Source organism: Strongylocentrotus purpuratus, unplaced genomic scaffold (assembly GCF_000002235.5).
Source record: "Strongylocentrotus purpuratus isolate Spur 01 unplaced genomic scaffold, Spur_5.0 spur5_scaffold_12, whole genome shotgun sequence".
Lineage (NCBI taxonomy): Eukaryota > Metazoa > Echinodermata > Echinoidea > Camarodonta > Strongylocentrotidae > Strongylocentrotus > Strongylocentrotus purpuratus.
The window spans coordinates 18,271,315-18,298,600 of NW_022145597.1; the positions used below are offsets into that span (position 1 = coordinate 18,271,315).

At 38.7% G+C, this 27,286-nt stretch overlaps 1 protein-coding gene across 1 annotated transcript; it reads right to left on the minus strand.

Annotated features, from left to right (window-relative positions):
• Positions 1-52: 52 nt before the first annotated feature.
• LOC584467 (lysosome-associated membrane glycoprotein 1) lies at positions 53-27,286 on the minus strand. The gene is made up of 8 exons (XM_784325.5): positions 27,010-27,286; positions 10,656-11,026; positions 9,448-9,673; positions 7,728-7,901; positions 6,604-6,800; positions 5,011-5,221; positions 3,836-4,000; positions 53-3,215 (listed from the first exon to the last, which is right to left on the minus strand). Exons 1-8 carry the CDS (start codon positions 27,041-27,043, stop codon positions 3,070-3,072), a joined length of 1,524 nt encoding a protein of 507 aa, XP_789418.3. The 5' UTR covers positions 27,044-27,286; the 3' UTR covers positions 53-3,069.

The following is a 27,286-nucleotide window of genomic DNA, read 5'->3' on the forward strand; positions in this document are numbered from 1 at the left end:
ATCCTCACCACCTACCATATATTTCCAAAGTAAAAAATAATAAACCATTTTATCTATGTCTGCAGTGCACCATTCATCTCTTAATTTATGACAAATAAACCAATCTCTTCCCTTCATTTCTATACCTATAACTATTCTCTGGCATGACACATAATGGAACAACAAATGTAACAAATTTGTACAACTTTAACATTACTTCATACAAAATTTCATATTAATATTATTTCAACAATTTTTTTCCCTTTCCATTTTCTCACCGCAACAAGTCATCGCTAGCAAGAACACTCCAAAAGACATTTTCTCAATGAAAACGAGCACTCGGAGCAGTCACGACAAAGCCCTTGAAAGTAAGGTCTTCTTATGTGTACCAAACAAGGATGATGTTATGTCCATAACTACACAGGTTTATTTTGATACAAAGACAAATGGTGGGTGCCTATTCCATGCATTCTGTACATTTGATCCCATAATCGTCATGCGGCTGGCAGAAGGGCGTTAGCATATTGTGCCTGTCTGCTAAACGCAAACATTAGGCAGGTCATTAGGGTTATAGTGCCCTCCATCTTTAAAATAATGTGCTCATCCCTTTTCACTCGTTATTAGTCCATAAAGAGAGAAATTCACATCAGGTTCTAAGATGGTTAAACATTTATAGAGTGGTAACAGCTTTTGAAGCACATTATCCAAAAATTGGCAAAATTGGCAAGTGCCTAACATATGCCTAACGCCCTTCTGCCTGCCACACAACATATTCACAAAAAGTCTGATCATCGTATTTCTTGCAGCTGCTTTTATTGCTAATTCACCACTTGCTTATGAACAAAAAAAGACACCCCAAATTTCAAATTCCCCTTTTATCAAATATCAAGGCAATAATTGAATTTGCAATCCTGCACTGAATTTGATTCAATACATTCATTGCAATATCTCGATGCAGAAAAAACATAACTATATTAACTACACAATTAGTAATACCATTTCTTTGAAATAATAAACATTACATCATTGACGATACACTATAACATAGAATGTCTCTCACATAAAATTGCAAATTGGTACATTTTAGTTAACATTATGGTGATGGTCTCCTAGCACTTTAGCCAATAACGTGAGGTTTTTCCTAGTTCTTGGAACAGTTAATCCCAGGTACAGGAAAGAGCTGCTCAGGTAGGGACCAGGGCCTGTATTCGATTCAATACTTACAGCAGAAACAATCATATTTGACTCGGCTTGTGGCTTTAATAAAACAGTATTCAGTTGAAGTGTGTGGCCGACTATTTTATCCGAAGTCAAAGACAGCTCCCAAGCAATCTTGAGCCAATTATGTTGGTGGCCTCGATTGGCAGGTACATGGTTTTCATACCCAGGTCTGAATAAGCTGCATGCAGGCAAGCATTTAATGCAAAATGTGTACTACGCATAATTTGGGATTGGCTTTGTGATGTCACAATGGCCCTACATTTTATTCATCCCCGTTCTCCATTCACACACACTTAAAAATGACCCAGCATGATAAACTGGAGCAGTTTTTGCAATGAGTGTGTGAACAGGTCCTAACTGAGCAGGCTCTTCACCACTGACATTGGTATTAATGGCTGAATGCTGAGGAGAATCCTCAAGTACCTTGTTTCTACTATAAACAAAAAACTAAAGAGAATGAGAAACAGTGACAGAGTATGCTACATGTACCGTTAATGAAGTATGGCAAAAATATAGGAGTATATTATATCTATATCGACACACCAAAGTAATAAACATTCATAAGCCAATATTCATACACCGGGGCCGCGTATTATAAAGAGTTATGATTGATCTTAAGTTTGATCAATACACGATGAGCCATAGACTTATGCTCAATATGAACCTTACAATCAATCAAAAGGCTTTATAATACATCGCCCTGAACTGATACGAAAATAGATTGATTCTGCCACATACACACTTATAACTCATCCCCAATATTACATTACACACAACAGTGCGATCTAAATTGTATACAACCCAATTTTCTATAATTGAAAAAAAAAAGATTTAAATCTTTCTGGAGTTGCCAGGCAAGGGTATATCAAAGGCATTAACAAAACGTAAACACAAAATGTGAACACAAACAATGTTATAATATCAATTAATCATGTATGTAATTGGTTACGACTGGTTTTATGAATTTTGAGCATTGAATCTGAACTCCATTTCAGGCACCACTTGAGCGCATATTCCATCTTTTCAGTAAACCGTCATTTGTAATTCAAATCAACATGAAGAAAAGACAGAGACCCGTGAACACCATGAAATAGAAGGAAAAAAAGATGAATAATATAATCTAAGTCTGTGAGAAGATAGTACTAGAGATGTCTATCAGAGATCTACTCTTTTCAAAAGGAGGGGCTGGGCACAATTATACATAAAGCAAGAAAAATATATCTGAGATTCATATCAAAACTTTCACACTATGAGAAAACTACTGGCAACTCCAGAAAGAGAGACACGCGAGGGAGGGGACGTTGTTTCCCTTAACTACTTCCCCCACCCCATCAAGATTTCTTCATATCGGAACAAACCGATGTGTTCACATTCTTATTATCTGTCATTCTACTCCCCAATCATATGAACAAAGCAAGGATACACAGAAGACCAGAGATGCAGTGAGATTATCATTCTTCAACTGCTTGAGTGGGATAAAGGGAATGAACAATAAGCATGAAATATGTTCCCATGTCTCAAACTACTGACCCTTTCACACTTGATTATTTCAACCCGGCAAGCAAAGAGGTGCTGACATAGATAATGTTTAAGTCACTTTCCGATACATTGTAATCCTCACGACGAGATTAAATGATTGGTGTGAACGCCCCGATGTCTTACACCACTGACCATTTCACATTAGATTTTTAAAACGGGTCAGAACCTGGCTAACGCCTAATAGAGTAAGCTATTGCCAACACCTAACACGCTACGAGGTACAAGATAATCTGGTTTAAAGGTATGAACAATCCCTGCTACACGCACGGCTGATGGCCGAGATGAAGAAATCTTGACTGTGAATTAATTTGGTCCCCGTCTCGATCCATATTAGACCGATTCGTAACCAGATTTCGAACTCCTCTGACGTCCGATCAGGTAGGCGATGAGGACGATGATGACCAGCCCAGCGAGGGCGCAACCCACCGCGATTGGAACGATGTTGTTAATCTTGTTATCAGCATCGCAAGGCGCCTCTGCAAGATACAATAAAAAATAATGATGGCTATTATTGTAGCTCTGAACAGAATTTTTTTCATTACAAACACATGGAAGTTTATAAGAGTGATGTTTAAAGGGGATGTTCACCCTAAAATCAAGGTGGAGTTGTTGTTTTTTAATCCTAGGAAAAAAAGATGCCCTGAAAATTTCATAAATTCCTATTTTCTTGGATGTTACTGAAGTACAATTTCAATGGTAATGGGGCTTTGTAAAATCATAAATGGAATAATTCTATCTAGGGTGCATGTATGATTTCATATTTTCTTCTGAGAGAATGGACATTCTTAGTACAGAGAAAGGAGAAGAGGTGCGTGAAAAACCCCTCACAAGTTGCCACTTTGTGCACGATCGCTTGCAACTTTAAAACTTGAATATCTTCTTATCCTCTCAATTTCCTCAAAAATGAGGCATGAAAGTGTGTAGGGTATGCAATCTTTGGCTTTTACTTTTTATATTTCGAAAAATGAGGGCATTTGAAGAGCCATCCTTTCGAGGGACATTATTTTTCACCTCGCCCAGAACTCGTTATTCTTTTGAACTTCTTATGAGGTGAAATCAAGCACATGTTGGCAAGTACCAACAATGGACAACTTACCTGCACCGTAAGTGTTATTCGACTTCGATGCAAACGGCTGAATCTTGACATCTTTGAGAATAAAGGTGACATTGTTTGCCTTTAGTTCGGCTCCGGCCTCGCAGCTGTAGCACTTTCCTTGCGGCGCGTGGATCCCGGTGTTTCCTATTGAGGCGTTAGCCGAACCTGAAAGGCAAAGAGAATAATAATGATAACGATAGTGGTTTCAATGTGCTCATGTCTAGCATATTGTCGCTTGTGCCGCTCCATTATGATTGCCCCGGCTTTAGCAAGGCTGCCATTACAGAACTGGCATTTTAGAAATTAACCCTTGCCTACATGTATTTAGTTGTTCTTAGATTTTGTTCGCTTTTTGTTTCTCTTAATATTATTGTTTGTTAATTGTGTATTTTTATACGTCTGAACATGTATGTATACTTGTTGTTTTTTATGAACCACATGTGGAAATAAAACTTGAACTTGAACTTGAACAGGTAACCCTTAACCTCACCCCAGTCAAGTTTTGGCTAATGCAGATTAAGGCCTTGCCAAGTAGCCACTATTGTTATTTATTATTATATCACTGCAGCTACAGTCCGGAGGCTTTTCAACTGGACCACAGAAAAGAAAATGACAGAGTGACCCTGAAAACTAACCCAAAAGTCCGAAACACAAAGGCAACCCTAACCCTAACTCTCCATCTTCAATGATATTGAAGCACTCACCATTCTATGCAGGATCTACAGAGTGACTATCGTCGTAGTTGGTGATCTTCACTAAACACTATACCTAACCCTAACCCTGACCCTAAAAACTAACCCGAAACACAATGGCAACCCTAACCCTAACTCTCCATCTTCAATGATATTGAAGCACTCACCATTCTATGCAGGATCTACAGAGTGACTGTCGTCGTAGTTGGTGATCTTTGCTAAACACTATACCTAACCCTAACCCTGACCCTAAAAACTAACCCGAAACACAATGGCAACCCTAACCCCAACTCTCCATCTTCAATGAAATGGCAGCACTCACAATTCTTTCCAGGATCTACAGAGTCACTGACTGTAGAAGTAGGTGAGCACACTCAACACTATACCTTACTCTAACCCTGACCCTGAAAAATAACCCGAAACACAATGACAACCCTAACCCTAACCCCAACTCTCTATCTTCAATAAAATGGCAGCACTCACCATTCTTTGCAGGGTCGTATAAGTCACTGTACGAGTAGGTGAGCATCATATTGGTATTGTTATATTCTTTGGCGGTGGCGTTGAGGGTGAAGTCCAGCTCCAGCTTCCAGCCTTTCATGAACGTCAGGACGAACTTGGAGGTGGTGTTGCTGTTGCACTCTGACTGGGAGGTATCGGCATCTGAGGGGATCTTCACGGTAGTCACATTGACCTGTTAATAAGGAATAAAAGATGCAAGTTAAAGATGCAAGATAAACTTGAGTTCTGGTAAAAAAAGAAAATGAATTCTCACAGAATCAAATGATACTTACGCTGAATGTTTAAGATTACAAATAAATGTCTATTGGCCAAACAATTTTTGTGGAAAATGTGTACTGGCTGAGTAATGAGCATAGAAAGATAAGGAAATCAAGGTTGGTGGCCCTGACACCATTTGTGTAGTCCCATATTTCGTGTACAGTGCTTGTTACTTTACCAAGACTGGGCCAAATTTATTATGATTTTGATGACTCCAGAGCCTTGCAGTACACACCAATACTATATGATCGACTTTTTCTGATCCATCCCACACCTTTTGTTTCACAATGCAATCGCATGACCAGAACTCAACTTTATCTTTAAACTACTAGTGCCATCATCGTTGACATCGACAGACTCTCTGCCGATATCTATATTGACATGGTGTCCTTTTATGTTAACACAAGAACGGTGAAACTACATGTCTGTCTCTTTGTCAATGTTTTCTATCCTTCCAATGAGCCTTTTTTTAAACAAACAAACAAACAAACAAACTGGAGACCCAGTGACGAGTTATTCCATTAACATATTATTATTAATGAAAGAACTACAATACTTGGAACCCAATCTGCATACATTAGCTGCTATGTCAGGCAAACCTCTGACAAGCTTTCAGGCTGTCAAGAACCTTTGTTTAAAAAGTATGCACAAATTTGAAAATGTTAGTAAACTGGCCTATTCTTGTGAAATCGCAAAAAAATGGTGAGATACAACAACCAATGAATTGCAAGTTGAAGCCCATCTGCACTATTGTGGCCAGGACGGATTAAACCTCCCTGTGTGATCACTGACAGGTGGTTATCTCATCAAATCAGGGCCCGTTGCACAAAACTTACCATTGATGGTAACTTTGCCATCAATGATAACTACGATCTTGATTTTGATTGGCTGTTGAGCCGTTACCATGGTAGTTGCCATTGATGGCAAAGTTACCATCAATGGTAAGTTTTATGCAACGGGCCCAGCTCTCAATTAACATGAGAAAAAGGGAACCATGGAGGTCTAACGGGTACCGTTTAGGCATTGTTGGCTATATAGAGGGCGCAAGTAGCTACAAGTAGTGCAGTCCCGCTTAAAGCCCCACTGCACTACTTTATAGCTACTTGCGCCCTCTATATAGCAAACAATGCCTAATCGGTGACCATTGGTCCCACATGATCCTCTTTTTCTTATGTTTAGTGAAAGCTGATTAGATGAGATAACCACCCGTCAGTGACCTTGCAGGGTGGTCTAATCCCTTTGGTAAACTAGTACAGATGGGCTTTAAAGGGTTTGAAAACAGTTTGAAAATCTGACCTTGTCTTTGGAAGTCTTGTAGCTGATGTTGAACTCCAGGGACATTACAATGAGCATACAGGTCTTGTTGTTGGCGTCGGTGATGTTCCAGCTCTGTGGTGGCGTGGGCGTGGGCGTGGGCGTGGGCGTGGGCGTTGGCTTGATGCTGCTAGTGGGTGCCGGAGATGTGGAGGGCGTGTCCTGGGGGCACTGGGAAACTGCGATGACATTGAACAAGGAAGAAACATGAAGAAGAAAAAAATTAATAGTTTGTTTTTTAATCCATTATAAAGAAGAGGAAAGAGGGACCATTACGGTTACAGTGATTTAGTTTGCTTTCCTCTCTCCCGGCAGCCAACCGATGCACCTCCACGAAGAATGTGCATTATTGACATTTTCCTAATGTTTGTTTACTCAAAGTTACATTTTTGAATTATTATATTTTTTGTGAATTTCCGAACAAATAATAATTAATAATAATAATAAAAAATTGAAATCTGTATATAAACAAAGCTCAAGGGAGACAAGGAAGAGATTTTAAAAGACGTGTAGACTTATTGGATTGGTGTTTGTGCAGACATCATCTGTACAGGTTTCTTTATATTACTACACATATCACTGAGAAACACCATGCAAGGGAAACAGGGAACGTGGTCTATATAGACAGGTAATCTTTCTAAGCCGGTATGGTTGCTACAACAGATTTCACAGTACATTAATTGTCACATGTGCTTGGAACCGGAAAAGGTTCATTTTTATCACCGTAACTCTCTTGCCTGTCCGGTATGAGAAGGTGTACCACTGCACACGGTTCAACTTCTAACCACTCACAAAGAATACAGCGAATTCCTAACAGGGGCCTGGCTATAGGGGAATGACAAAGTGTTGCTGCTGCTGCAATTGGAAAAGGGCCTTTGTCTCGCTCTAACTAGGCAGGCGAGACAAAAGTAATGCATGCATTAATGGCCCCTCAATAATTTGTGAGTTAAAAAGAGACAGAAATCTCAATTACTTTTACCCAGCAAATTTCTTTTTTACTGTTTACTGCTTTAAGTCTGAATAGGCCTTTACAGTTTATATCCTGAAGTATAAGCTACCACATTTCTAAACAATGCCCCACCCTTTCTCAGAATAACCCCTCTTACCATTTCCGAATTTGTCGTTGTCGATGTCAGCGGTTTGAATCTTGACCTTTGAGAAGGTCACATTGGCGTTGGTGCCAACCTTGAAATCCTGGAGTGAGTTGCAGAGGTAAGACTGACCGTCCTTGACCTTGAAGGTATTGATGGGAAGGGTGGCGGAGTACATCACCAATTTGCCTGGTCAGAGGAGTAGTATAGTAATATTCAAAGGTTATGAGAGTGATGGTATACAAATATACAATGACACTCAAGGATCTAGCTGAAACTATTCGCATCGAAGGAACATCAACTAGTACTATTCTCCCGAGGAGAAAAGTACTAATGATGTTCCTGAGTGCGAATAGTTTTAGCTTGTTCCGAGAATGAGTCATTTTATATTTGTTTTATATCCCTTCCATCTGTATTATTCCTTGTACACTTCTGTAATAACATGAACCTTATACTCGCATTCACATCTACATTCAGATCGAAAAGAAATAAAGAAAATTGCACGGCTCAAATGAAACATTGAAGGATGTAAAAATGTTTAGCTGGCGCTAGTGTAGTGCAGTTATCGCACAGCGTAAATTGCATATGGCTTGAGCTAGCGCCGTGACACCGCGTGGGTTAACCGCGCAAAGGCATTTGAAATCATGTACGCGCTCGCTGGGAAAACGCATAGTTCAAGAATATGCGTTTTTGTATTGTGACGTCATGCAGAGTACCTTTTTTCCCTAGGGAAAAAGGGTACTATGCGTGACATCATCAATAAAAATGAACTATTTCGATCTGGTCGGCAGGAAACGTCTTTCTACAGTCAAACCATTCTTTTTCTTGTTGTGTACACACCTAATGCAACAATCTTACGATAAGGGATATAATAAAAACTATTGCATGATGTGAAAGATGCAGTTTTACTATGCAAGAGGGCATAGGTCAGGTGTTGCATAATTGGCCGAACCAAATGCTTAGATTCTGTGTGTTGTATTTAAAGAGCAAAAACATAAGGGAGAATGCAATAGAGTGTGTCAGAGTGAGTCAGTGAGAGAGAGGGAGGGTGGACGGGAGAGAGAGGGAAGAAGGGAGAGGGAGAGAGAGAGGGAAGGGGAGGGGGAGGGGGAGGGGGAAGGGGAGGGGGAGGGGGAGGGGGAGGGGGAAGGGGGAAGGGGAGGGGGAGAGATCAAAATGGCTAAGAGGGAGGATGGGAAAGAGGGGATGAGGAAAAGGAGGAAGCATACATGCCAACATTTGAAAATCAGAAATCTGTACAAATTATGCTATTTAAAAAAAAAAGAGGAACAATCCTAACTCTCCTATTCAATACTACAGACAAATTTGTACAGGAAGAGGAACACCTGCATTAAAATGATAATTATCTTCTCCCAAAAAGAGGAATGTTCCTCTTTAATCTGAACAGTTGGCATGTATGAGGAAGGACACAGATATAAAGAGAAAGAGTTAGTTGGAGAGTGATAGAGAATAGAATTCAAGAGAAAAAGAGAAATAGAAAATCATATATTAACTTTTCATTTTCATAGAACTATAGAATTTGATGTTTTGACAGGATGAAAGAGAAATTGTACAGCGTGATATCGATCAACTGATAATTGGTTACCGCTAATACAATCAATAGCGTACACTCATATAATTCATAATTCACTGCTGCAATTGTTCCGAGGATTGGAACATCACGCAGCCCCATCTCTATAGTTTCTTCAGCAAATTGGCCACTGCATATTCTTACCTGCTTGGGTACTGTTGGGGAACAAAACTTCAGTGTGATTAAGAGCCAGAGTGATGTTGGCCAGGGCAGAGTTGTTGGCGGACATGGTGAAAAACTGCTCAAACATGTTGCCGTATAGAGCTTCGTCAAAGATCAGAGTAAGCTTTGGCATGGTCTCGTTGTCGCCACAAGCGCTGTTCATGGTATCGACCATTGCTCCCTGGGGTAGCATGAAGGGGATCGTGGACTGGATGTAGAGAGAAAAAGTTGGGGATGCACAGATTAGCAAAGGCACTCATATGTAGCATGGTAAATATAACTCTTCCGACTCAAAATAATAATCACTGTATAGCTTGTTTAATCAGAGCTAAAAGACAGGTATGAGCATGTGGACGGGCAGATTAAAGGATGGATAACTTTAAACAGGATAACGATACCTGTAAGGTGATTTTTCTGGAGGGGGATGGGGCCTCAAACATTTAATAAAATTATCAACAAATGAGAAACTTTTAGAGCCTTGTATTTGAACCGCACTATTAAACCGCTGGCCATTTTTTTTTTAACTTGAAAAGTTTAGGAACACTTCTGACAAGAAATTTGAGAATCTGAATACCCATTTGCACTAAACTGTCAGCAAATCTAATCAACAACCCCATTGCCAATGGTCCAGCAGTGCTAGGACTCTCACTTATGCTTTGGCACAAATCCGTCCTGGCTTTTTCCATCAAAGGGTAAGGATTAACGATGCAATTGGCTTTTATGCTAGGCTCAAGGCTAGGGTTGGGGTTAGGGTAGTGTTCAGGCCAGGGTTAGCGTTAAAATTTACGACAGGATATTGACCACAGAGCAATCGACGCTGGAGCTTGTGTCGTAGGACCACTCCAGGGACACCCCCAAGGGTTTGTGATGACAGAGGGGCGTTTCACAAAGATCCTAAGTTGGACTTAACAATTATGGAAAGCCGTTAGCATCTATGAAAATATTTTGTAAAAGTTATTTTAAAAGGCATAAAATGTTGACTCAAATCATTCATATTTATTTCTATTATCAAGGACATTTCATGTTCTTGATGTGGAATTTATAAAAAGTCTGTAATACTTGAATTTTCACTTTTGAATATATTTTATTTTTAGACTACAAATGGTTCTCCATAATTTTTAAGTCCAACTTGGAGTTAAGTTTGACTTCAGATCTTTGTGAAACATCCCCCAGGTATGACAGAAACTTACTTGGACAGTTTTGTTCTCTGCGTTGACCATCTCGTACATGATGGAGAAGTCGGCCTGCATCTGTTCCAAGATACACGTGGCATTCTTGGGGTCCTTCAGGCTCCAGGTTGTTACCACCGGCATCGGCGTTGTTGTCGGTGCCATGGTGGTGGTCGGTGCAGCGGTGGTGGTCGGTGCAGCGGCTGTAGTGGTTGGTGCAGCAGTTGTGGTCGGTGCTGCGGTGGTTGTCTGTGCTGCGGTGGTTGTCGGTGCTGCGGTGGTTGTCGGTGCTGCAGTGGTTGTCGGTGCTGCGGTTGTGGTCGGTACAGCGGTTGTGGTCGGTACAGCGGTTGTGGTCGGTACAGCGGTTGTGGCCATTGCCAAAGATACTCCTACAGAAAGAAAGAACAAAACAACTAATTAATACCATAATAATAATAATAATATATATAACTTAGTCTCATTCATATACACCAACTCCCATGCGCTATAATTATAATCAACCTTTCTAAAGTGTTTCTACATGTAGATAGTTTCCTTTTAATCTTATTTTTATTGCATGGCCAGGGGTGGTATTCTCACTGAAAAACAATGTTATATTTTTGGTTACTTAGTAAAAATAAAATGAACAGTTATAACAGATCAAAATTAGGGCAAGTGATTGGTCAATAGTCTGCTCAAAGCTGAATGTGTTCGGATAAAGTTATAACAGATGATGTCTGCACAAGCACCAATCCAATAAGTTACTATTCTGTGCAATGTGAGTCTGTTATGACAATTGCCATGATCATCCCAAATAAAAGATAATACAGTTCGTTAGTAAAAGGCTCCTGGGACCTGATTCACAAAGGCTTTTTTCAATGAGAAATGACCAAAATCAGTGACAAGTCTGCTAATAACCAATCAGAAGCAAGGATTTCACTAGCTTATAACAAAAAACTGTCATTTGTCACTGATGACAATTTTTGTGAAATGGGGTCCAGGGGGGTGTTTCATAAAGCTGTTTGTAAAGTTACGTATGACTTTACGAACGACTTGTATATGAAGTGCCAGATAGGATGCCCAAAGTTTGTCCTGATGTTTTAACAAATTGTGACTATATTTCCAATAACCTCACTTAAATTATGGCAAAAAATATACTTTGCATTAAAGCTTATCAACACTAGTGTGGCTAGGAGGGATAAGACCACACAGCGAGGTGACTGACAGGTGGCTATCTCATCAACTCAGCTCTCAAATAACATAAGAAATAGAGGATCATGGGGGACCAACGGGCACCAATTGGGGAAGTTTTCTATATAGAGGGAGCAAGTAGCTTCAAGTAGGACAGTTGGGCTTTAATATGTTTGTTATAAATTTATAATAAGAATGTTAATCTACATCTGCACATTTCAACTTTAGGTGATGCAGTCAATAATGATTGAGCATCCCATTTGGCTTTTCATATTTAAGAATAAGTCATTCGTAAAGTCATGCGTAACTTACAAACAGCTTTATGAAACACCCCCCAGGTAATCTCCTTTAAATTGCCCAGCAGCACTGCCACTCTGGACTTTGGTATCAATAGATATGTCCTGATTGTATTGGCCTTGTACCAAGTGATCCCTTCATCAAATAGATAATAAATGCAGGTACAGTAGTGTACATGACAGTGGTCAATATTCTTTTAAGATTTTATCCTCCAACAGTGAGTACATCAGCAGGAATGCAATTCTTTAAAACCAGATAATATTTTGCTAGCAAGACACTTTTGTGAATTTCGTGAGGAGTCCAGATTCTTGAAAGTTAAATACCGCAGACGTTTTGGGTTATAATCGAATGCCAGTACAATACTGTACACTGTACAAGCAAATCGCTTTGTACCGGTGCACGCACATGTACGTATGGATCTTCAGCGCGATCATGGATAAACGCAAATGCATGCCCAAATTAAACGAACTGTGTTTCAGAGGCATCAGAGCTTATGATTTCTGATATTGTCACAACATTTGATTTAATTTAACAGAACCCCCAAATATATTGAACCCTGAAGTGAAGGTAACCTCAATACAAGGTACCTTTCAAGAGATGCCTATCGATGATTCACTGGCTCGCGGGCTGCATTGCGCTTCAATTGCGATCACTATTTGTATAGCTCACAGTACAGTACCAGCCCAAAGTAATATCAAACAAAGCTCATCAGGCTTTGATTAGGCCTTCAGAAAAAATTGCTTACCGATAAGTACAAATTTTGTCATGTATATGTATTCAACCCTCAATTATTTGAACAGTACATAGCCAACTGAAAGATATCTAGTTTTATGGCTATCATCTGGACTATATACATGTACATAGCCTGGCCTCTCAATATAAACACCACCTAGCGATTCCAACCCCCCCCCCCCCCCCTCCACCTAGTCTAATTCCACAATTGCATTTATAACAAAAGGGGGGGGAGGGGCTGCATTCTATTAAAAAATCCTTTCTCTTAAATGTTGTTAATGTAGCTAACTCTTACTAAAGGCTACAAAATTGTACGTTAGTTAATTTCCTCATGAAGACCTGAGAACTAGCCTTCAGTGTGATTGACAATGCTCACTGATTTCAAAGGCATAACGTGTGTGGTTTGAAATCTCTTTTAATCTCTAATGCCCTCCACTAAATTAGATCGATACAAACATAGACAACCAACTATGTATGTTCATACAGGACCACCATGGTTTTAAACTTAGAGTTTGCGAAATCTTGAAGCTTTTCATCATGATACTTTAACGGTGAGGGCTCATACGAGACCGACTCAACGTATTCAAAGTATTTCTAAAGCCGGGCAAGCAGTCATTACGACTAAAGGCTGTCTTAACCTTGAAGTTTAATAGCGTCTATATGGTTCATATCTTTGAGGACCCCTGCTTGGGGTTAGCACCCTAAACATAATATCACTCAAAGTTTACAACTTTGAGTAAACTATAAAAGTTTGGAAACCACAGGCGCATCCACACGGTCCGCAACTTCAAGATAACTTTAAAGTTAGCAACCAGGGAAGTGTTTCACAGAGACTAAAATCAATTTAAGTTGATTTAAGTCAACTAAAGTCGACTTAACTATGGCAGGCCGTTCATGCCACTAGTTCCTCTTATCATTCGTGGCATTGGTTTCTCAAGGGACGTACAAATCATGGTCACAAATCTACAGATTTACACAAATATTATGTAAAGATCATTTAATTGAGAGACTAATGGTTAGAAAAACCAGTATGGCTTGCCATAGTTCAAGTCCAACTTAAAGATAAACTGGTATTGCGATTGCATTGTGAAACAAAAAGTGTGGAATGGATCAGAAAAGTTTATCATATAGCATGTAAGTAATGGTGTGTAATGCAAGGTTCTGGAGTCATCAACATCATCATAAATTTGGCAGAGTCTTGGTAAAGTAACAATCACTTACACAGAAAGCTGTATATGGGACAACACACATGGTGTCGGGGCTGGTACTACCCTGATTTCCTTATCTTTTTATGCTCATTACTCAGCCAGTATACATTTTCTTCCAAAATTGTTTGGCACATGACATTTATTTGTAATCTTGAACATTCAGTGTAAGTTTCGTTAGATTCTGTGAGAAATCATTTTCTTTTTTTACCAGAACTCAAGTTTATCTTTAAGTTGATGTTAGTTTCTGTGAAACACCCTCCACGACATAAAGTTAAAGTTACAGTATGTCGTGTGAACATAACTAATAAACAGAAACTGAAAGATACCATTATTTACATGCGAAACCAAAGGTTATTGCAAGCTTCATTTACAAATTACAGCAGCCTTGTCATATGGCTTCACAAGGCACACATCCCAGATATTCTGTTTATTTGCATTTGGATTTGAATGCAGAATACTCCCCCTGCAGATTTAAAGCGTACCATTCACCTGAAAACATAATTTGTGTATAGGTAGAATGTATACAAATCAACCTGAAAAGCTTAATCTGGCTTTATATCGGTAAACGGTTGAATATGGAGTATGAATTGAAGAAAATAAAGGATAGCATAAAACCCTGCTTGTAGGGCTCGCACAGAACCCTCGTCTATCGCAATCGTAAGAAACGTAGTATAATTGCAGGCATACATGTACATCAATTAAAGGGGGTGGCCTGTCTCGGGGCCAATCGTGTATAATACGACTATAGACGACGCGACCGCAGTATTCATGTGCGTGCAACATACACAAAACCGAAGCGTGAGGAGAACTTTGATCTGTTTCGTGAACACTAGCGCGCGATGGCCGTTAATCAAATCCATTCGTTTACATGCAGTTGTCCAAAAGAAGTCGTAGGTGGCATTAACAAGTATTTGCCATGCTACACCCCCTTTAAGTAATTCAAGAGAAGAGAAAGCAAAGTACTAACAATTTTCAATAACAAATTAAATCAACTTTAATTTGAATCTTTCTGACTTTTGGAAATTTGTTGCTTCTTTGAGGATGAAAACTAATTGAAAATCTTATGAAAGCTAAAGACCAGTTATGGTCATGCGATTGCATTGTGAAAGAAACGTTGTGAAAATCGATCAGAAAAGGTTGATCATCTAGCATAGATGTACTGCAAGGTTCTGGAATCATCAAACTGATAAGAAATTTGGCCAAGTCTTCATAAAGTTAGAAGCACTGTACACAGAAAGATGTATATATGGGACTACACACACGTGCGCGACACATGCATTTCATATCTCTCAACAGGCAAGAGATAGGCGGTTTCCCGTCAAAATTTGTATCATCATGTAATATTCAAAACATATTCTTTCACATGATTGGTAATAAGAGCTTCCATTTCATTTTTTGAAATTGGGGCATTTCCAATACTGGCCTTTACCTTTAATCATTGGCAAATGGGCGGTCATGTATATGTAGGAAACTAGAAACACTGGCAGATTTTATGGGGGGGGGGGGTACAATCGGCTCCTGCCCGTGCCCCCTCCCCACAATTTGAAACCCAAGTGGACTACCTGCAGTACACAAATCCAAATATGTTTTGCCCCCTTTTGAGGCGATGAACTTTTTACTTAATTTTCTAACTTACATATACTTTATAATCCTTTTCTGTCTTTTTGCTGGTAAGCAAATTGCAAGAATATTTTGCCCCTTTGCAAAATCCTGGATCTGCCCCTGACTACGAATAAATGTAGTTTATTACTTATTAACGGTAATTTGTAGTGCTGTAGTCAAACGTTTAACCGTCCGGTATCCGACCGCCCATGGCGGATTCCGTTTTCAATTGGACGGTTTCGTTATCCCGTTTTTTTTTGTTTTGTTTTTTTGTTTTTTATAATTTTTTTTTTTTTTTTTAATATTTTTTTTTTTTTTTTTTTTTTTTTTTTTTTTTTAAGTTTCGATTTATGCCCCTTCACCTGGCAATGTCTCCCAGCTCAGTAATCGGTGTGATGACTTACCACTTGGAAACTAGAACAACACTCCAATTTGTCTGTCATCTTGGTTTGAAAGTAATCTTTGTAATAGATCTCAATATATATTCATCCAAGTTTAACACATGGTGTACCACAAGGTTTTATCCTAGGTCCTCTACTGTTTTTAATTTACTTTAATGATCTTACACATTATTCTAAAACGACATTGTTACTATTATTTGTGACTAGTTCACAAGCCCAAATCGGCGCCTTCAGTTAAATCACCTTCCTGCTTTTTCACACGGCGAAAAAAAAAAAAAAAAAAAACGATTTTTTTTTTTTTTTTTTTTTTTTTTTTTTTTTTTTTTTTTTTTTTTTTTTTTTTTTTTTTTTTTTTTAATAAATCGTTTAACCGAAAACCGTCCGGTTTTGACAGGCGGTTAAACGGAATTGGAGATATCCGTGATGTTACAGCACTAGTAATTTGAGTCACTACTTTAGGTCAGAGGGCTTAATGAGTGTCATAATAGCTTAATCCACTTGTACATGCAAGTATGAATTCAAAAGAAAATCATTGTACAATGAAAATGAAACTCTGTGCAAAACGAAACAGAGAGTGAGACGGATGTATTTACAGGTACTTGCATCGTTCATGAAAGGACCACGGAGCAATAAAGTACGTTAAAATAAACAATTTAATGATTTACACGGTTACACCATACATGTAGGGATCAGAATTTCTCTATCTAGGGTAAATAGGACTACAAAGTCAAGTTTTCATGCCCTAGTCAACCAGGGCCACAGTAGCAGCTTCTGCGTGGTGAAGGGAAGAGAGTTTTAAAATGAAACTTAATTCCTTGCATATCTCAAGTTTCTCAAAAAGGAAAGATAGAAATTCAAGTTAATTGAATGATCTGTTGTAATACATACTGTACATGTACATGTAAAAGAATGAGAGAGAGAAAGAGAGAGAAAAGAAGAAAATTTCTACTTAGAGTTACTATTCAAGTTCCTAATATACACATTACCAAATGTTAAAAGGGCTTATTAAAATTCATGAGCCTTTCCTCGAAGTGTTACACAGGTACATGTATAATAACTCTTATTAAAAATGCTTTTTTTTCTCAACAAAATAGTTTTTGTATCTGCTTCAAAAAACACATGGACAACCCTGAATAGTTATTATAATGAAAGTACATTTGAAATTAATGACAGTTTATAGTGTGTGACAGTGGCCTGCATGTAAACACATTAGCTAAAAGTAACTGTATGTGGCTCATATACTGTATTTGCATACCAGGAAATAATAATTTGTAATGGACTAGAACTAAGAGGACGAAAAGGAAGAGATAAAAAGTTAAAGAGCAGTCCTACCCTTGCGATAAGTTTGTTTGTATAGACGCAGAAAAATAAGACGAAAGCGAATGGCGAAAGTCAGTGGATTGTGACAGAGCGAAGGATAACGATCCCGATTGTAGTGTACAAAAATATCACCAATTTCTGTTTTTCTCCCAAGTGCCTTCACCCTTGGGGCACTACACAAAATATATTATGGTGAGTGTATCATTACAGGCCCTCTAAAAAGAAAGGACCATCCCGAGTCATTCATTTTTGACAAATTAAAATCTAATTACTGTACATGTATTTTAGTCATTTTGTGTGTTGGAACAAATGGCAAAGTTTTCAGCCACTACATCACACAGACAATCTCTATTCAGCCAATTTGAAGAGCACATATCTTTAGTGATTGCAACTTTTAAAAATGCATAACGTTCTCATTTTTTGTGCCAATACATTCAAACTTCTGCCAGTATGCTTTTCTGCTTTTTCTTGAGTAGTTTGCAATTAAAGCTGGCTGAATTTCGCTTGATTAAGGAAATAGAGGCTAGAGCCCATACACGTATGCCATGGTAAACCGAAGTGTTTTTATTCTGTGTACTAAATGAATGAGGATGAAAGAAGTATGTGCACACACACAAAAAAAGTCCTACATTCATGCATGTTCACTTATCTGTGAGTTGCAAGAAACAGAAACATGAGGTGCAAATCTAAGTACGCTTGAAGAAGAAAAAAACACGCAAAAAACACCCCAGTTTACCGTATCCTACATGTATGTGATCAAGCCTTGCACTGTACATCCTGTTAATATGCAGACATGCACCTATGGAAACCAATCCTTAGAGGTTTTATTATTATTAAAGAACATCACTAGCTTTACCAGGAGGGATTAGAGTTTAGACCTTCCTGCATGGTCATCGACAGGTAGTTATCTCATCAACTCAGCTCTCAATCAACATAAGAAAAAGGGGACCATGGGGGGCCAACGGTCACCGCTAAGGCATTGTTTGCTATATTATAGAGGGCACACGTAGCTACGAGTAGTGCAGTGGGGCTTTAAGAGACGGGATCTTCGTAAAGCGAAAGACAATTCATGAGAGCAAAAGACATGATGAAGTATGGTAGTGGTTGGAAAAAAGAAACAAAGGAAAGCAGGGTGAGAAGGAAGTCATCAACAGGACGTAAATAAAACAGCGTAATTGCATTTAATAGAGTGTTTGCATCATTGAAGCGTGCAGCGTGGAAATCACATGACAATGATTATGACGTACATGTAGATCTATCTAGACCAAAACCACCAGACAAACAATACAGTTGTGTACTTAAGTGGGGGTAGTTTAGTACGGTAAGCAGCATGTGACATTAAAGAGAAGGTTGAGTTCTGGGAATAGGTAAAAAATAATTTGTGAGCGTTATCATTGTTATTATGCAAGGGTGGAAGAACATCAGATTAAACATGTTCCCTGAAAAGCATGGCTCTTCAAATGCCTTCATATTCTAAATACGACATGAAACATCGTAAAAATTGGGGGGTAGGTTTTTTTCGCCATGTGCTCGTGTAGTCCCATATACATCATTCGGTGTACAGTGCTTGTAACTTTACCAAGACTTGGCCAAATTTCATATCATTTTGATGATTCCAGAACCTTGCAATACACACAAATTCTTATATGCTAGATGATCAACCTTTTCTGGTCGATTCCACACCGTTTCTTTCACAATGCAATTGCATGACCAGATCTCAACTTCATCTTTAAGTGGGGCTGGTTTAGTAAGCAGCATGTGATATTAAAGGGGAATGGTACTGTACTACACTGCATGTACACATGTACATTGTAAAATACTAAGATCTACATCTACAATGTAGATGTACAATACCGAGGTGGTCCATCAACAGAAATTTGATCATATAAATTTGTAACTTGGAAGGGGTATGAAACTATGAAGTATGAATTAACGTGAGCAAAGCATAAATCTCTTGCTATTGGGGTTCCGGAAAACTCTCGGGTTCTCAGATCAGGGATTAATTTTCCTGGTATCGCATAGCAATTTGCTATGCAGTTTTTATATGACTGCTATTCAAAATAGCACGTGTGTAGCAATTTTCTTCCATAGGAGAGTACATAATTTCATTTGAAATATTGATCTATCGGCTTAAATTACATATCAAGTTTGAGGATGTAAAATTCCCTGCAGATTATGGTCTCTATATCTTGAAGCATTTTTCAAACCGTAAAACCTCTTGTGCAGACACGTACATGTATATGTAACAAAATGTATCTGTATTGCAGCACAACAGGCAGGGCACTTGTGCCGCTACATACCAAAATTGTTCATAGTGGGTCCGTATTCATCATTCATGTACAGCTGTATGAGCCCTTGTTAAATGAAACAAAACTTGGGGTCCCAAGTAAGAATATGTAGGCCCATATATATTAAATGGGTCGCATTAAGAACCATAATCTTCAGTTCACAAATAATAAAGCTCAGTCGCTTCAGTGCAATGAAACAACACATTTCAAGGCAGGGAGGCTGCAATGAGCAAGTGACCATGATATGCCAATTTGTCTTTCAAACACAATTACTCTGAAAATGCCTCCCCGGACAAGCACTGTCACAACATTGCACAATGGCATAAATGTTTCAAAAATAGCATGACAAAAAATAATTGCTATTTACCTACAAATTATTGTCATTTCCTAATTACATGTACATAGTCATTATGATATTGCAATCACATGTCATCCTGTGACCTGTCATTATCATGCACGTGCAGCATTTCGGAAAAAAATGGCCAATTTTGTTTAAATGAGCATTTCATGCAGCGTGAAAGGTACTTTGGACTCATCAAAAACGCAAACAATGTATGGCATAACGGTCTACATATAGCCCTGCATTCATGGTCCACTGCTTGCATACATGGAGAACCTTACATTAACCCCACACTTATGGACTATCGAAAGGGGTGGATCCAGAATCTCATAAAAGAGGGGGGCTACAATGTTCTGAATATTTTCTGATAAAGTAAAAAGAAAAGAAAAACCATCATGTCAATAAAAATGGGGGAGGAGGGGGGGGGGGGGCTTGTTTCTTGTGTTGTATACTTCAGGTATGCCAATTGGGTTTTTTTTAAAGAGGAAAGGACTGAATTTGCACCCCCCCCCCACCCCCAATCTGCCATTGACATACACTGTACAACATAACAATGTAGCCTTACATACACGTCAAGTCCTACGTTCATTGGACTACAGATGGTCTTTTTTTAATGTTTGGAAAGGAGGTTTAATATCAGACCGGCTACTTACTAAAGGAGCAAATACACTAAAATTCAAATTAGCAAACTAATTAATCTACAAGTGTCTTTACAGAGCACTGTACAATGCTGTTACCCAACTCTTCCTTGACCCATTGGCTTTATATTACCATTTGGTTAATTAATTATGGAACTCGTTAATTATCATCTGCACCCATGTGCTGCTCGGCGTTCACATAATAACTTGCCACCTGTAAAGGTACCCACACTCAAAACTCCTTAGGGCCCATTCACATATATATATGCTGTAGTTAACTGGTGCATTTTTTGTGTAGTGAACCAATGGTAGGGGTGGGGATAAAAAGATTCTTTAAAAAAAAGGCTTGTGCGCAGCAATGATTCTACACATACTCATCTGTGTCCTAAAAGCATGAAGCATGGTATGCTTACCCCCCCCCCCTACCTCCCCCCCCCCCCCCCCCCAACAGTCAACCATGGTCTATCACGGCTTTATGAACAAGCCCTCACCTTAGCAACATGGCAATACATCAATGGGGGAAACCATGGTCCTCTCCTGACTCACAAAGTAAAGATATATTGGTACATCTATATCCCCCGATTCCCCATGCCAGTCACAGGCCAATCGGCGAGGCTTAAATTAATACCATCCTTGTCGGTCGAGGGAAAGCTTGTACCTCCGAAACTGACAGCTCAGTAGCACAACAAATTAAAATGAGCACATTGTACAGGCACTGTACAGAACAGGCTTGTGATCTGACAGCAGCATTTGCCACGAGCTTTATTTTGTCAAAGAGAGGTTAGGGTTGTGATGGGGGTTTATTTACAAGGATTGGGGTTTGGGCGTTAGGCAGGGCTTAACACTATCTGGTGTCTAGAGTACAGTGTACATGTACATGGGCAACCTACATGTACATTTACATCTAAATCTGGGCCCCGTTTCATTAAAACTTATTTTCATAGACAAGTGGAAATAACTGTTGTGAGCTACTGACATTGTGACATGACAGAGCAGATTTGTCATAGAAATTCAGAATTTGTTTTATGAAACAGTCCCCGAACCCCTCAATTTACAAAATTGAACTGGATAGGGAGGGGGGGGGGGGGATGTGTACATACTCTAAAAATTACAATCAATGACTCCCTGTACACAAAAAATAGAAGTTGAGTGTAGAGTGTGGAGCCCTGGAATCCTGGATATTGGGTTAGGATTAGGATTAGGATTAGATACACTGGAGCATCCAGGGTTGAAAGTAAGAATTGATTGTATAGAAAATTGACTACAGGGCAATTGCTGCCCAAGCCTGTGCTATCCAAACCTACATATATAGAGGCACTCTCTTTCTCTGCCTCAGCTCAGATAAATCAGTTGATTTTGTTTAAAAAATAGAAATAAACAAACAAATCCCCCCCCCCCACTAAACAAAATCAGTGTTAGCAGGATGCAAGAGATTGAGATTAAATCAGGAAAAAGTCTAAAAAGCATAATGTTATCTTTAATGAAAAGAGCAGTGTCCAGATTTAAATAAAGATAACGATTTTCCTTTGCTAAATTTATATTGGGTGTAATATGCAATTTCCTCTTAATCATACTGCATAACAAATGCATAAAATTATGTTTCATTAAATTCATTTTGAGTGAAAAAATAGTTTTCTGATCTTCACAATTGGGATGATACTGATTTTGTTCCACAAGCTTCTTATTACTCTTTCTCATCCTACCCCTCCTTAATCCTTTTGGTTCCGGATCAAGAGCGGAGCTTCCCGTAGTTTGGGTGCTTCCCAAAATCTGTGCATGCGTTCTTGTTTAATAACTGCCTGATAGCTGCCCAATGGTGACCAGAAATTTCGCAATGGACGCTGAAACAAAGACACGAACCGCTCCCGATCGAGCAATTGGCTCCTTCCCGCACCCGAACCAAAGTGTTAAAACCTTTAGGGAGTAGTTTATGCTGTCTTACTTCTCTTTATCCCCAAATCTTTCTCTTTTGTCTTCAATATATCTTAATCCTTACTTCCCCGGTCTTCCCAAATCAGTTAATCCATCACCCACATTACCCCTTTTAAAATGTCTCATTCCCCAGTACACCTCTGACAACCCCATATACTGTATGAACAACCCCATATACTGTATGAACAACAAACTTATTTATGTACATGAACATCTGTCACCTAGCCCTCCCCCCCCCCCCCTTCCCCACCTCCCTCGATAAGTTACTGCTTCATAACAAATTCATAAAAAGCTACAAATTAATATTAGCACTTGGCTTAAAGCCCCACTGCACTACTTACATGTATAGCTAGTTGCGCCCTCTATAAAGTAAACAATGCCCAATCGGTGACCATTGGTCCCCCATGATCTCCCTTGTGTCTTATATTAATTGAGAGCCGATTTGATGAGAAAACAACATGTCAGTGACCATGCAGGGAGGTCCAATCCCTCCTGGCCAAACTAGTGCAGTGGGGCTTTAAAGGCACTTTGACAAGTTCATCAATTTGAACTTCATTAGGCCTACAAGTAAAAGTACATGATATTTCAAAGATGAGGGGCGCAGGAATATCGCCCCAAACAAGAAACCACCAAGACATGCATGCAACAGGAGGCAAGGTCACCTGTCAATCATAGATAATAATAAACAAATTGAATACTGTGCTTCTACCTTCTAAATCAGTTTATTCTATAACGTACATGTACATGTACACTGTAGCAGGAAGACATGTTTTAATTAAGACATGCATGTAAAAATGTAGGCCAACATTTTGCTTGAGGCCTACATGTACATGAAATTATACATCAATCTGTTGAACTTCCCCCTCTTCCCCCTCCTCAGCTGACATTCAATTCAAATATCTAATATTTATTTTCTTGTTACTTCCCGTTTCCATTACAAAATATAAGCATGCACAATTGCACCTACAATAGACTGGTATCTCACTGTCTATGTACATAAGTATAGAGTCATATTCATATAGCGACCACCCAAGGGAAACACAAAAAGTGGTCTTAGCAGAAAGGTGGTCACTGGAGAAGGTTTGACTGTACCATACATGTATAGAGTGATGGGGATTTCTTACATCATTCATGAACTAAACTAATTTTGCCAGACCCGTATTCCTACATGACATACATGTATAACAAATATAGTATGCATGAAGGCTTGTCTAGTACAAACATATCTCTATGTATGCATACGATGATGGACTGTATACATACTAATACTAAACACATAGTATTTGATGACTGAAATACGCTATCAAACACTTGTCTAATATACTCATGGCATACTTCATTGTATTACGTTACAGTTCAATGAGTTCCGCTCTTAACGAAATTGATCTCCGAGTGTCAGCACAAGCACTATCAGCCTTTTCACACACAGCTAAAATTCTATAAACATGACTAGTATAAACGTCTTTCGAACGTGTTTAAACTAATCACGAGCCTTTCACACACAGAAATTTCGTTGCGATCGTTAATAGTTTCGTGATTAACTACTGCTCGTAAAATGCGCAGTAGTGCCATTGCGCATTGAAGGTCATGTCATGTCAATCAAAGCGCACGCTCCATCCAGTTTAAACACGTTTAAACACGAATTTCCTTTCACACACAAAATGTCAAGCTCTCTAGATACGAACTTCGTATCTGCAGCCTGCTTTTAGGGGCGTATGGATCGCAACTTCGTATCTATCCCAACATCGTATAAACGATGTTCACACTGGGAAATTTTGTCTATAAACATGTTTAAAACTGTTGAGTGATTCTAATCATCTCTAGATACGATGAATTTTAGCTGTGTGTGAAAAGGCTGTAGGTTTCACAAGTAGAGATATTTTCAATGCACATTATATGCCTACATGTATAGTACATTGCTCACTGTATCAACCAAGCAAGGTCACCATGTTTTATATTATAAGCAAATGTGGGTTAGACTAAGTACATGGATGCAGGTTCTATTGCTATCTTCACATAGAAAAACATATACAAAGGTTCTATCAGGCTGGGTTTTATTCACTAGTTTAGTTTGGGAACTATTCTTTGTGTGTAGAGAAATTAATAGAGAAGTCTTAACACTAAAACAGAAAGCTGTATTTTTTAAATATATTTTCAGATTCAAATCTTAAGGCTACTTAGAACTGAGATTAATTCTGAGTTATGAAAAACCCTAAAATATCAAATTTTCAAGGAGTATAAATTCACTCAACTGTACAAGCTAAAAAATACAAGTCCAGCCTACATCTTTTTTATACATGTACACACACTTTGTAAGTTCAGTACTTGGAGAGAAAATGAATGAGGAAGTTACACATTTATTCTTATCTCTTAGCATTGCAATAAGAATCATTATCTGATCTACATCTAATTATCAACATGCAAGTGTCTTTCGTTGTTTGGGTTAAGTGGATGGTACTGGAATCTATTGCAAGCTTCTCGATTTCAACAAAGAAAAAATAAGTGTGATAGTCTATGAAGTAGTATATTAATCAGTATAATCACACTTTACTGCGTTTGACCATTCACATGAAAAAGGATGAACATGTTGTACATAAGATGATAGGAGTATAATACAGGAAATCCTGTTCTTCAGGAAGAATATCAAGAACTTGCCTGGACAGGTACACACAATGTAGAGTGACTTTGGTACACACAATGTAGAGTGACTTAATTTGGTTTGCGGACAATTACGACAAAACCCAATTTCATAACTCTTATTCCAGAATTATTTTCACTTTCTACTCAATTAATTGGAGTCCATATAGTTACTGTTTGAACAAAAAGAAAAATCCTTTAAAAAAAGAAAGAGTTGCCACGGTAATATCAATTTTCATTTTCCCTGTTTTTGAACCGGTTTGCAGCATTCCAGTTTTGTACATGTAGCTGAATCGGTCTGTGGCCCCATGTACAAATTCAATTAACTCTATCAAAAAATCACAAACCAGGAGCTTGAGCCCAAGTCGGCCCCACAAGCTCCCTGCATGCGATGCATCTACAAACGGCAGCAGCGATAGAGCTATCGCTGGAGTGTCGCTGTCCGACATATTGAATATCAAATATTGTAAATGTGTAATGATCTAATGTGATACTCTTTGTGACATTTGAAAGAAAGACAACTAAATATCTTATCTTATCTTATCTTTTCTTAAATCTTAATATTAATGACAGCAACATGCAATCTCACATTTTTGAACTTGCAACACATAAAAAAATCATGATCTGAATCTAAAAATTTCTTGAAATACAGCTTTTACAAAATGTTAAACCACGTTGCCTAACGCTTCGCTTAAGAAATGCGCATTTTCAACATTTTGTTTTAGGACTGCCAATTGCATTGCTAAAATGTGATATTAATGAATGCGTTTTCATTGCTAAGATCCGCTGTTTGTCTGTGATATTGGTATGTACCCTGTGTGTACACATGTATGATATAATGCGCATGAAGTGATTTTGCAGTGCAAACGATGGACCTGCCTCAAACCGGTGACTGCAAACCGCAGCATCTACTCTACATTGTCAATTTGATGCTGACTTAACAATAGCGATGAGTTTAAATACATGGTAAGTGCTCGCTGAGTTTGCTGAATTTAGTGACTCTTTAAATGCATCCTTTTTTTTACACTAACTGCTATTGTCGTTAAGTCAGCATCAAATTGGCAACACGATTCGACCTTTCTTGCACACTGCCCCTGGATTGTATCTTGTGTTTCTGGCCATGGTGAACATTGATCAAGATCTATTTTGGCAGAGGTCCTCGGACGGAGACTTTCACGTTATGGGCGATAAGATCGGGAAGACAGACAACCCATAAAAGTAGACGGTGAACAGGGGGTATTTTATTATTTTCGCATCGCTAGCGCGCGGTTCGGAAACCAAAAAGACCTGTAGAGCGCCAATAAAAAAAAATCTCTGTGAAAATACTGACGATCCTCATTTTTCAGGAAGCAATTTGTCCGCGTTTACGAGGATATCTTCGCTTATGCAGACGATCCTCATTCTCTGACCAGCGCCCCAGTAAATCATGTGCAAAAAACACGTTGTTGCAATAAAGATGAGATTGAGAAGATGAAGATAAATTGTAGATCCTATTGCTTCTCATTTATTCTTGTAAGTTGTAGATAACCATGTTTTTACATAACTAGAGGTCTAGATCTAAGTGTAACTCAATAGTTTGAAGCATGGCATTCTCTACCACAAGAAAGTTCGAACCATGTCTATGGCCTGGTTTTCCCCAAGTGTCCATTCATGATGTTCAATTTGAATGAGTCACTGCATGCTACACCGTGCAGTGCACGGCTGCAAATTGTAAACTTAGTTGCCTGAGCCGATTTCGATTTTCGTTTCCCTTTCCACGATTATTTCATTGTCAAGAACAATTCCCAATCTTAATAATAAATCTTACCAATGAGCACTAAGAAGATACAAGTAAGCTTCATATTGACGATTTTCTTTTATCCTTTTCTGATCACAAGAGTAAGGAAAGAGACAACTTTGTCGTGAGATGACTTTTTCAGAAGTAGACTCCTCCTTTCAATTCACGTAAAGTAACAGCAGCTGATCAATAGTGTACCGGGGATCTTCAGCGGAGGAAAGCGATAGCTCGCAGTGTCACTCGGTGGCGTAATTTTTTTCCTCGTCTAGCAAGTTGCGATAGGCACGTGATGAGCTCTTGGATCGGA